This window comes from Orcinus orca, chromosome 6, assembly GCF_937001465.1.
Source record: "Orcinus orca chromosome 6, mOrcOrc1.1, whole genome shotgun sequence".
In the NCBI taxonomy this organism is placed as follows: Eukaryota; Metazoa; Chordata; class Mammalia; order Artiodactyla; family Delphinidae; genus Orcinus; species Orcinus orca.
The window spans coordinates 84,335,391-84,347,645 of NC_064564.1; the positions used below are offsets into that span (position 1 = coordinate 84,335,391).

The window sequence follows — 12,255 nt, forward strand, 5'->3', positions numbered from 1 at the left end:
CTAGATGGGAGTCTGTTGCCCTTTATACCATTAAAACATGTAGGGTGGGCTTCCCTGGTGGCACAGTGGTTGAGAGTCCACCTGCCGATGCAGGGGACACGGGTTCGTGCCCTGGTCCAGGAGGATCCCACATGCCGCAGAGCGGCTAGGCCCATAAGCCATGGCCGCTGGGCCAGCATGTCCGGAGCCTGTGCTCCGCAACGAGAGAGGCCACGACAGTGAGAAGCCCACATAACGCAAAAAAAAAAAAAAAAAAAAAACATGTAGGGTTATAGAAGCTTATGATATGCAGGATTTTTAGCCAGTTTTAACAATTGGGATGGTTTTATGATTATATTTTGAGAGCTTTGTCTGTCCATGGGCCATTTGTTTGCTTTGGTTTGTTTTTTAGCAGAATACTTCTATTTGTTATATTAGGTCTTAGTTTCGTGTAGAGAACTATGTTACATATTGCCTTGAATCCCTGACATTTTTAAAAAATGGAAATAATAATCTAATGTACATGTGGATTTGCAGATCTATGTATTATATGGAAGCAGCATAAAGCATTTCTTAAAAGAGATAAGAAGGAATTTGCAGGATTCCTACAAGTGAATCTTTTCTTTTTTCATAATTATTACTTATATCTCCTAATTTTATCCTAGGAGTTATTCATTGACATTTATGATTGCAAAAAGGGATCTGAAAATTGCATTAGAACACTTTGTAATTTTATCACCTTTTGGTATCACTGTAATTTGGTTGGAGAAATAGAGCTATGCATAAATTGAACCAGAATAGTCATTTTGCCCCACAATAAAGTATACCCATCAAAGTCAGTCATGGCTCACAGGAGATGTTCCTGTCTGTTTACTAAGTATCAGTTTTTAAACAGCATCATGTGTTTTATGATATTCTAGGTATTTAATATTTTGAATGTTGGAATACAATAATACTCATGCCCTTTTTTGTTTGTTGGCTTATTAAGTTAAATTGGAATCCTTTCCTCTTCTGGTTCATAGTCCAAAGGTGAAGAAAGCCTCTCATTGCTTTCCTTAGCCTGTATGTCCTCTAGAGATTCTGTTTACCTAAGAGTGAGAATGAGCTAAAGAGAGTTTAGGGTGGGCAGGGAGAAGAGGGAAAAAAACAAAGGACCTGGTAATTATGCTGTGAGGGACCCTGAGAAGACTGATAGCATTGAGAGTAAGGGTGGGAGGAGGGGCTTCATACTTTGAGACCCTGCTATCTAAGCTAGCTTTCTTATGGACACCTGCTTTGACTTGTAGTGGTATCCATGAACCAGTTTGGCACTCTATTTGTGTTTGTCACTACTTATGACCAAAACATTTGAACATTTTCTTTTTAAGGTGTGTTTAAGAAGTCTGATGGCTGGGTTGGCTTAGGCTGCTGTGAACTGGCTATTACCTTGGAGTGTCGACAGGCATGCAAGCAGGTAACACTTGGCAATCAGGCTCTTAAGCAGCGTGGAGTAAAGTTTCAGTTTCGGCTGTGTCTTGGACCTAGCCTACCTCATATCTTTGGAGAGGTGACCCATAAAAGCTGCAAATTTAGCATTTCTTACATGGACCATTTCCTTTTAGACATGCTGCCTTTTCAGTTATGGCTGCTGCATGTAAGACCCTCAGCCTTCTCTTATTCTTTCTTAACTTCTATCTGCCACACAAAGAAAGAATATGATAGGAATCAAGGCCTTTTGTATTCTGCCTATGGTCATGCTTAGTCAGTGCTGAATGACTCCAAATGGTCGTGTAAATTTCAGGCATGCTTGGATGAGAGCAGTTGACACAGTTGGCTTATTTTGCTTTCATCTTCCCTCTGTTGTTCATCATGGGTTTACTCTGAGTATGTTCTTTTATACATTCTCTGCCCCTAAGGTGAGCCTGACTCCTACAGTGAATTATGACTTCTCTTTGATTTGATATATCTCAGGTCCAATTCAAGTTAGGCCCCTGAACTCTTCCTCACTGTATATTTTTCATAGTGGTTCCTCAGAGTGCTGTGGGAAAACTGGTCTCCTGGCTCCTCATACTCCAAATGGTGGGAGTATGGAAAACTGGGAAATTTAAGTGTCCCTAAAACTAAACGGGAAAGCCTTCTCTTATTTTCTCCTTCTAGTGACTGGTCTCTAGACAGGAGTATATGAGACATGGTGATGCCTTCACTTTCATACAGACCACTGAGCCACACTCTTTGGGCAGCACATAGCCTAGCTATCTGCTGTTCTCCTCCAGGCATTGAGATGAAACTGAGTTGTAGAACATTTGAGCTATAGTACATCTAGTGGGCCACAGAATAGTTGCCAGTCCATTCTGCTTCTTGCTTTCCCTGTCCTCATCAGCTGGTCTATTCAGAATTGCATGAGCCTAGGTGATAGAACGGGAGGAAATAGAACAAGGAACCAGAGTCCATGGCTCTGGAACTCCGTCTCTAAATGAGGATTATCATCATGTGGAAGAACAGCCACCCCTCAGCAGATTTGTTTTGGCTTGTTTTTTATAGAAAGTGTATACTTAAATGTAGTAAATAACTTTCTATGTTTCTGTCTGTCAGTTTCCTCATCTGTAGAAGGAATAATATCTTCTACATAAACTTGTTAAGAAAATTACATAAAAATAACTTATTAATTGCCTGGCATTGCCTTTCACTCTTTAGTTGTCTCCTCTGTTACATATGGATCTTGGCTCATATGGGAACTTAAAACATGAAGGGTTAAAGAAAAAGCAAACTATAAATGCCCTAGCAAAGCTTCACAAGAAAATTCACTGCAGCAGAGCTTCAGAGCTTCACAAGAATATTTGCTACAGAATGGAATTCAGCTTAAAAAAAAGTTCTCTGATTTACATTTCCTTCAAAGTTATCTAGTTTCTGAAATAACAAAAGGACTGTGTCATTATGTGAGATTAAAGCCATAAAAGTGAGAGTGAAATTCTAGCATATCTGGAGCTAATGTTTGTTTAATGTGGATTAAATAAATTAATGCAGAAATTTGTTATTTTTTAGGCATCTTCAAAAAATGATATTTCCAGAGTTTGCAGAAAAGAATATGAGGTATGCATTTTATTTAACAAATTTGGATAGACTAATTAGATGTTATCAGAATTGATAAAATCACTCAAATTTTAAAAATGAATTCATCGTTAAATAAATTGCCTTTTACTTTACAGAAAATATGGCGTTGAGAAAAATGTCATTTACCTTTTTTTAGAAATGTTATAATTTTAATTAACTTGTTGAAATTAAACGTTAATTTGAAAGAAATGCCTAAATCACATATACAGAGGATTTAACCTATAATGTTTTCATAATAAAGCAACTGGTTGTATCCAAGGTTGTAAAATAGTTTTTCTTAGGTTCCATATCCTCTTTTGCCCCTTTTCCTATACCTTGATCCATCCAGGTATCCACTTTTATCAACTACCTCTAATTGGAAGAAACAAAATCACATTGCTAGTGTGAGTAGCTTCAGACTTTCCTAGCATCTTACATTTGGGGGGGAAAGGTACATACCAAATTACAAAGGCTATTAAATCTGAAGGACTCTTGTCTCCCAATGGTGGTGTTTCAAGCACTGTGGTATCTAGATTGGGTGTGGGGGGGAACAGGTTGAGGAGGGGCAGAGGTAGAGGAGGTATTTCACATCAGACAAATATGTACAAAAGATTGTCCCTAATGTGATAGAGCTCCTCACTGGGACTACTTTGTTCAGTTCCTAGAACTTCATTGTTAAGTATGACAATATTATTTTTTATAGTGTAAGACCGTGTAATTACGAATACTTAAGCACATATGCCTCATTCATCATTTGTATGTATAAACATTGAGATTCCTATTGCTTTTAATAGTCTGTATTCTCTTGGAGAAGAAAGATAGAACAACTCTCTTAACTGCTTCTAGATTATAGTTCTAATTTTTTTTTCTTTTCTCAAAGCCTGTAATTATAGCTCTCGATTAATATTTTGGAATTGGAAAAATCTTATTTATCCTTTGTTCCTTTGTACTATTGCTAAGTTATATCTGTTTCTCTGAAGACAAATTTCCAAATTAACTGCAACTCTTTTCTGTTCTTATTGAAAAGAGCCTTTCTACAAAGAAGTAAAAGATCTTTCTTTTTTTTCTTATCTCTCTACCTTTGAAATAACTAGTTTTAGTTTCTCTTGAACAAAGTGGCTAACTGTGATAATTCCTTCTTTTCTCCCACATGATGTCTGACACTGTCCATCTCCTGTAGCCTGTCCTCCATTATTTTAGTGTGCTTCCTTCTCTTGTCTGGATTTCTGCATTGCCCTAGGAAGTCTGCCAGTATGTGTTGATGAAGGACGGGACAGGAAAGGTAAGAGAGATAAACACTGTCCTATGAGAGAAATACTAAGAGTAGTTTACCTTTTCCAGTCTATCCTCCCCTATTTGGCCTAGAATTAAGCAACTATCTTCCAAAAATATACATGCCAAGAAGGTTCTTTCGCATATATATAAACGTAAAATATATATATGTAATACATATATGTAAAGTATACATGTGTTTTATATATATGTGTGTGTTTTATATATATATAAAACTGTACAAATTATTCAAGATAATTCAAGATTCAATTTGATTTTTTATGTTATTTAGAAATAAAGAGAGAGACAAGAGCACTTTAACACAGAAAGAAGTTTCTGCATTATAAGCCCCAAATAACAGTCACTCTCACTGAATTGTTAAAGTCTAGTCTAGACATAATGGCTATTTGTTATAAAGTGAATTGGGTAACATTGGTGTAGTGCAACCTATTTTAACTGGATTAGTTGCGTATCAACATTAGAATAATTTATAAAACTAGGCTTTTGGTACCTTTTTCTTAACACTGGAGTGGTCCCTGGAAGTGAACTTCCAGATGTGTAAGCTATTCCTTTAGGCTTACAACTTTAGGAGTTAACATTTACCCTGAAGGATGGTGTTGTGCAGTTTGACTAGAGATTCAGAGAATGAGCGGTTATATTTGAAGGAGCTAATGTTTATCTTTACTGATAAGCTGCTGCAGAATCCCCTTCGAGGGGATTTCCTGAGAAATTTACTTACATGAATAAAGTTTAAAATTTTTATGCCATTTAAGATTGTTTTGTTCCAACCAAGCTAAGATAAACTAGTGAAATGTAAAGCATTTTTATGTGTGGTTTTATAGTATCTGGTTTCTTTTTAGGCAAATCAACAAATATTTATTGAATAGTGAGAGGCAGTTTTATTATATTAGAAAGAAAACAAACTTTCGGGAATTCCCTGGTGGTCCAGTGGTTAGGACTCCATGCTTCCACTGCAGGGGGCATGGGTTCGTTTCCTGGTCGGGGAGCTAAGATCCCTCATAGCTGTGCAGCATGGCCAAAAATATATAAATAAAATAAAATTATCTTAAAAAAAGAAAGAAAACAAACTTTGAAGTCAGACCTATGTTAGAATTATGGTTAAGCTACATATAGCTCAACTTCAAATACTAAAGAATTATACCTGAGTCAAGATAGTTAAAATATGTACTGAACATGCAAGAACTCGAGGAAATTGGAAAGCAGACTGAGCATGTTGGGAGTTAACAGGGAAAACTTTGCAAAAGAGAGGCCTGAAAGGATTGGTATAATTTGGGTCAGAAGGCTGGATCAACAGCATGTTAGCAAAAATGCACATGACTGAGGTGGGGGGTGAAAAAGAAGATAGGCCTATTTTGGGCTGAGAATCTGCTTGGATAGACAAAGTGGGACCAGATACTGGAAAAATGATATTTTGGGGCTCAGCCCATTATTTAGTAGAGGGAGACGATAAAGATTCTGTGATAGGAGACCAACATAACAAATAAAAGTCCAATATTTTAGAAAGCTTCAAGTGTTAGGTATGTGCAGGCTAAGTTTTAGATCCCCCAAGTTCCTCTAACTTAGCTAAAAACAAATAAGGCCCACAACTAGGATGATAGCAATAAAATCGAGTATTTGGGAATAAATCAGAGATTTGAAGGTAGAGTCCGTCATTCAGGATTTGTTATAAAGGATTGAATATAGGAGATGATGTTCAGGGAAATATAAAAAACAATTAGTGAATTGGGAGATAGGACTAAAGAAGTTATATGGAAAAGCAGCACAGGATAGGCTGAAAGAGAGTTTAAGGAACATGGAGAATAGAGGAAGTATTCTAATTGGAATACTCAAAGAAGAAGAAAGAATATGGGACAGAGGCAGTGTTTAAAGAAGCCCAAGAAATCTCCAGCGGGATTTTTTTTTAAATCCATACGTTACAGACAGACCTCATAGCCACAGGTCTTAAAAGCAGTCAGGAAAAAAGACATTGTCTTCAAAGGAGGTCAACAGCTGATTTTTCAGTAGCAATAGAGGAAGCCAGGAACAGTGGAATGATACCTAAACTGTTCTGAGAGAAAATAACTATCATATCCAGCAAAAATATTTTTCAAGAAAGAAGGCAAAATTAAGGTATTTCCATACGGCCAAAACAGAGAATTGCCAGTACTGGACCCTTGCTAGAAATCCTTCTTTAAAGGAAGTTCTAAAATATCTATAATTATTTGAGATGCAAAGGAAAATGAGAACAATAAAAATACAAAGTGACTAAGTTAAAACACACACAGGTTGTATAAAACAGTAATAATTTATTATTGAGTTTAAAAAAAAGAGAGAAAATACACAGCAAAGATAGCATATACATTGGGAAGGGATTTTAAAGAAATTGAAGTATATTGTTAGGTCTTTTTAAGTGTAAAAACCCATATCTCAGAGGTAGTTAGGAATACCAGACTAAAGATGAGGAGAGATCATGCCCAAAGTCAACCATGAAGTAACCCTTGAACGTTGAGAGTGAAAGAAAGCTTTATGAAAGAAAAAATATAGAAAAAACAGAAAGCTGATTTTGAAAATCATTTTTAGGGAATGGAAAGAGAAGGAGCCATGTACTGATCTGACATTCAATGAGAATATTAGATTGAGATATTCCAAGAAAAAGAGAAATTCTTATTAGTGAAAGTGTTCAAAGCAAAGATTTACTGGATAAATACATTGTGGAGGGGATTTCTGCAATGGACAGGAGATTTGGCTCTTCTCCCATCTTTGCAGTTCTCTTATTCTGACTCATACCTATGAAAGAGTACTTCCTTCAGAAATTGAGAATACTTCTTTCAGAATCACACACATTTGGTTAGAGCTATCAAAATCAACCAGTGGCTTGATAACTCCATCACAGATGTGTTCAAGTGTCATGGGCATGCTTGGTTCTAGGTTAGCCATGCGTTTTCACAGGCTTGGTCTTGGCCCGTCTAGAAGTATTTATCAGGCCACATGCACTCATGGATGTATGATACTAGACCAGGGATGATATTTAAAATATTAAACAACTGGAATGACCGGCACCAACAATCAGAACAAATGCTGGATATAAACTAGAGCCATACTAGTTTAGCCATACTAGGGCAAATTGGCTGATTAGAACTAAAGTAAAAACTTAATCATGTTTTCCATGAGGTGTGAGACATCTAGTGTAATACTTTTTGCATAGTCTTTGTCTATAGCTGGCTGAAAACATGTTCTTCTAGCCACCAAGATGGTGGTTAAAAACAAAAATTGGTTGTTGATAGTGATTTTCTTGAATGTCAGAATAAACATCAAGATGATATGAGGCTGGTGTATTTCCAGAGACCTGGCAGTGTCTGTAACATGATGAGACAAATTTTAGTTTCAGGTTCATAAACCCATTTCATACCTTTATGTCACACCTTACCTGCCGTTCTCTAACATAATGGCCATAAATATATATACCTTTCCATTTGCTGCATGAGCCACTGAAATACAGTGTTGCAAATTTGTCCTCAGACTTTTGTGCTTTTACTTTTTTATTCCTTCTTTCACAGATCCTTCTCTGCGCTTTTCTTTATATTGTTTTCAGAAATGTGATTTTCAATTCTCTCCTTTCTTCCTAGCTTTCTTCAGTCCTGTTATTTGATGTTATTTCATTAAGGAAGTTGAGAAACTATGAAGGAAAGGCAGTAGGAGATATTTTTGTGAGGATTTGCTTTTTTTTTTTTTCTTTTTAAGCTTAATCCATTTAAGTTTTAAACTAAACTGTTGATAAAGAAAACTAAAATAATGTTCTGTCCTGGGGCTCTGGTTCTCTGAGAATGCTGAGATAAAATTAAGACTCTGAGGATATTAAAAAGAGGCTCTAAGAACCACAAAAACAAAGATGGTCAGCCTTGTGAGTGCCAGGCTCAGTTCTGTCAGCACTATCCTATCAACACACAGCTAAATGCATAAGAGTGCAGGTATGTGTTAAATTTTATTTTTTGAATATTCACATGTTCAAAATTCAAAACAGTATACAATAAAAAGTCTCTCTCCTACCTCTTATACCACAGCCACCCAGTTCCTAAGGTCACCAGAGATATTTTATGCACATAAAAGTAAATATGTATATATAGTCCTCTTCTACCCTTCTGTACACAAATGGTAGCTTACCACACACTTTGTGGTACCCGTGGATGCCAGTGTTTGGTGCATATTTATGTATGTCTGTATGGGCTGTCCAGTGTATCCTCAGGAAATGTCGCAATAAAATGTTCTGTTTTAAAGATTTCTATGTTTTAATTTTATTTTGTTGCTTTTCTCTCAAATTAACCTTGATTCTAGATTTACTACCAGAAGCATAAAGGAAAAGGGATGAAAAAATAACCCTAAAAATTTAGACCTAGGAGGGCAGGGATGTAGGACCAGCAGGATTCTCTGGACAGCTAGAGGCCTTCTGTGCCTTGGTATGATTGGATCTGTGCCGCAGTAGTTCCAGGAATAGAGCAGACCTTCTTACATGGCAGATGACAGCCTAGGCTTTGGACAGTTGGCTTGGGGATTTTAGCAAAAAGAATCATGTGGTACTTTGCCTCAGCAGAGCCTTCAGCACCTAAATGTAAAGCTTCTTTTAGTACCAAGGAAACTCCAAGAATTGTCAGAATATGGTAAGTAGAAGACTGTGAATGGGAGGCTTTGTAAATGGTAAAATGCTGTACAGGTATGCTGTATCAGACTAGATTTGAGCCGTTACCTGCAGCTGATGAGCTCCAAAAAGAGCGAAACCTATTAGGTCCTGCAGTACTGGCTTGAGATAGTATAAAACCTTGATTACGTTCCATTTGTATGTTGTTTTGTTCTGTCATACTTTGTACTGGGGAAGGGAATAGCTCCCATTTAGTCTCCTTGAGCTAGTGTATTTCCTCTGCAGTCCATTCTTCTTATAAGTCACCTGAATGAGATCATCCCAAAAGGGAAATCTGATCAAGTCTGATTAGATTGTGACCTGGTCTGATCCAAATGGCCGGGTTTTTCTCCCTAGGCAATCTCATCTACTCCCATAGCTTTAATTGCCCCAATATGATGACAACTCCAGAATCTTCTTTGCTAACCTCTTTTTCTCCTGAATCACTGCTGGATATGTGTTCTTTTGATGTTCAACTGACATTTCAAAGCAGCCAAACTGACTGTTAACCTTCCCTACCTCTTCTTCCCTCCACCCTACTGCTACACAACACCACACATACACACATCCCCAAACAAAAACTTATCATTTTTCTTGCATTTCTTGCTTGGTTGTTTAAGTACAGTCCTCCCAGACACATAAACTAAAAGCCTAAGAGGTGTTGTCTACTCTTTCTTCTTTCTCACCACCTCCCACAGAACAAAACAAAAAATAAAAAAACTGGCTATTAAGCTCTAAAGATGTGCCTCTGGAATATGTCTTAAATTGGTCTCCTTTCCAGATCCTCAGTTACTGCCTACCTCAGGCCTTTATACCACTTTGGGGGACAACTACAATAGCTGCCCAACTAGCTTTCCTGTCTCTAATTTCTCCTCTTATTTACTATCTCCACTTCTCCTAGGGTGACCTCTTTAAAGACCAAATATGGTCGTATCACTCCCTTCCTTGAAACTCTTCAGCGGCTCACCTGTAAGATACAGTTCATGTTCCTCAGCCTGATATACTTAAGCTTTTCTCGACCTAGCCCCCGACTCTTCCCTCCTTGACGCTTCAGCAGCTTACTGCTTATAACTTCCCAGATTACCATGTGTTGTATTTGTTAGTTGTAGTTGTACCACCTGTTGCCCTCCTGGAATTCCTGTTCCCTGAATCCATCCTATCATCCCCATCCATTAGTAGGCTGGAGGCAGCTCCTACCAGCTAGGGAGAACTGGTTGTTAAATATTCAGGAATTTGGCCAGCCAGCTTTTAACTTGAAAAGCAGCTGTGATGGGGGTATTTATACCACACATATCAGCAAATATTACAAATCAGAACTCCCCTTCACCCCCACCCCACCCCAGCATGCCATAACCCCTACTGAAATTCTGGCTTAGATGGTTCCTCTTTAAAACCTTTCCTGCTCAGCCCTGTACCGTCACACACACAAAATTAGTTGCTATTTATAAACACTTGAAATGCTTTATTATAGCATTGGTCACCGTATAGTGTAAGTCTTTGTTTTCAAGTCACTTTTTAATGCTAAAGTCTTGAGTTCCTAGGACAGAGTCCATTGTCTCAATTGTCTTTGCATGCATGTCATTCATTCATTCCTTCAACATTCATTGAGTTGATACACTTAATATGTATCAGGCACTGTTCTCAGAGTACAAAGATGGAAGGATTTAGCCACTGTCTGTAAGAAGTTCATAGCCTAGTCCATGGGAAGAGAGAAATTCAAATAGTCCATTACAATACAGTGAGACAAGTACGTTGCTAGAAGTCTGTGCAAGACACGTTGAAGCCTGGAGGAAAAAACCCTTCCCAGGGTAATGGGGAAGTCGTCACAGAGCAGGTAAGACTTAAAAGATGAACAAAAATTTGTTGCCTGTAAATAGGTGCTACAGTTAATATTTTTATAGATAGAATTTTTTAATAGAAAGTTTTCCCACTCTGGACAGTACATAAGGTTCTTTGTTTCAGAGTAAATAGCAGTTTTATGTGAAAACCCTGTGTAAATGTCTATGAATCAGGCATTCTTTGAATGAACAGAGAAAGCACTGAATACTGTATCTGTATTCACAATGTTGTGTAGCAAACCATCCCAAAACTCCATAGCCTAGAATTATTATTATTTAGTAATAATTTATTATTTCTCATGCATTTAGCAGGCCTAGCTGCTTCTGGCTGGGCTTACTTGTGCATCTGCAGTCAGCTGGCAAGTCAGCCAGGATCTGGCTGGTTTAGGATGCCCTTGGCTAAGTCAGCTCAGCTCTCCTCTATGTGTCTCTCCCAGCCTTCTAGCAGGCTAGCTCAGGCAGGTTCCCATGGTGGTGGCAGGGGCTCAAGAAAAGAAGTGGAAACATGCAAGTATATGTGCAGGTCTCTACTTACCTCATGCTTGCTACTGTCCACTTAACTAAAGCAAATCACATGACTAAGTCCAGAGTTAGTGTGAGAGAAATAGATACAGGGAAATGTAAAAAATTGGGGCCATTTGCCGCAGTCAATTTGCCACAAACACATACTCTGTGTAAGCTGTGTTCTAGACCTTATGTTACTCTGCAGGTATTACTTGCCAGTGAATTTGCTTCCAGCTGGTTGGATGCTCTGGGTGATAATGAGCAAACTTCTCTGAGCAGTCTGGACCTATTAATCTTATCTCAGTTTTGGGTTTCATTTTTATCCCACTATTGAAATGACATTTATTATTTGGGAGGCTGAAGAGTCATTTGTTTAGTGATATCCATGTCCTATTAAACTCCTTTACATATTCTAGTCACTTAGATTTTTTTTACTAAAAAGCCATGGTGTCCACAACAAGGAGAAAATACCTTGTGGAGGTTTAAAAAACATGTTTTTAAAGGTCAGTTATTGGGGAATTCCCTGGCGGTCCAGTGGTTAGGACTCGGTGCTTTCACTGCCATGACCTGGGTTCCATCCCTGGTCGGGGAACTAACTAAGATCCTGCAAGCTGCACGGCGTGGCCAAAAAAAGAAAAAAAAAAGGTCAATTATTTAATCTCTCCAACTTAGCATTTTTTTTTTTTTTTTTTTTTTGCAGTACGTGGGCCTCTCACTGTTGTGGCCTCTCCCATTGCGGAGCACAGGCTCCGGACACGCAGGCCCAGAGGCCATGGCTCATGGGCCCAGCTGCTCCGCGGCACGTGGGATCTTCCCAGACTGGGGCATGGACCCATGTACCCTGCATCGGCAGGCGGACTCTCAACCACTGCGCCACCAGGGAAGCCCCAACTTAGCACTTAATAAGCTAGATTCTTCACG

General features: G+C 38.2%; 1 protein-coding gene across 5 annotated transcripts in view; it reads left to right on the top strand.

Annotated features, from left to right (window-relative positions):
* RECK (reversion inducing cysteine rich protein with kazal motifs) overlaps nt 1–12,255 on the top strand; it is a 72,573-nt gene that overhangs the window by 13,552 nt on the left and 46,766 nt on the right. For 2 of the 5 annotated variants that reach the window (XM_033431102.2, XM_004271423.3), the window contains exons 5-6: nt 1,347–1,432; nt 3,001–3,048. In XM_033431102.2, coding sequence (XP_033286993.1) covers nt 1,347–1,432; nt 3,001–3,048 — 134 coding nt within the window. Of the gene's footprint in view, nt 1–1,346; nt 1,433–3,000; nt 3,049–4,228; nt 4,331–7,946; nt 8,028–12,255 lie in introns of those variants that run through there. The other 3 variants (XM_033431105.2, XM_049711013.1, XM_033431104.2) reach the window with 3 other exon arrangements.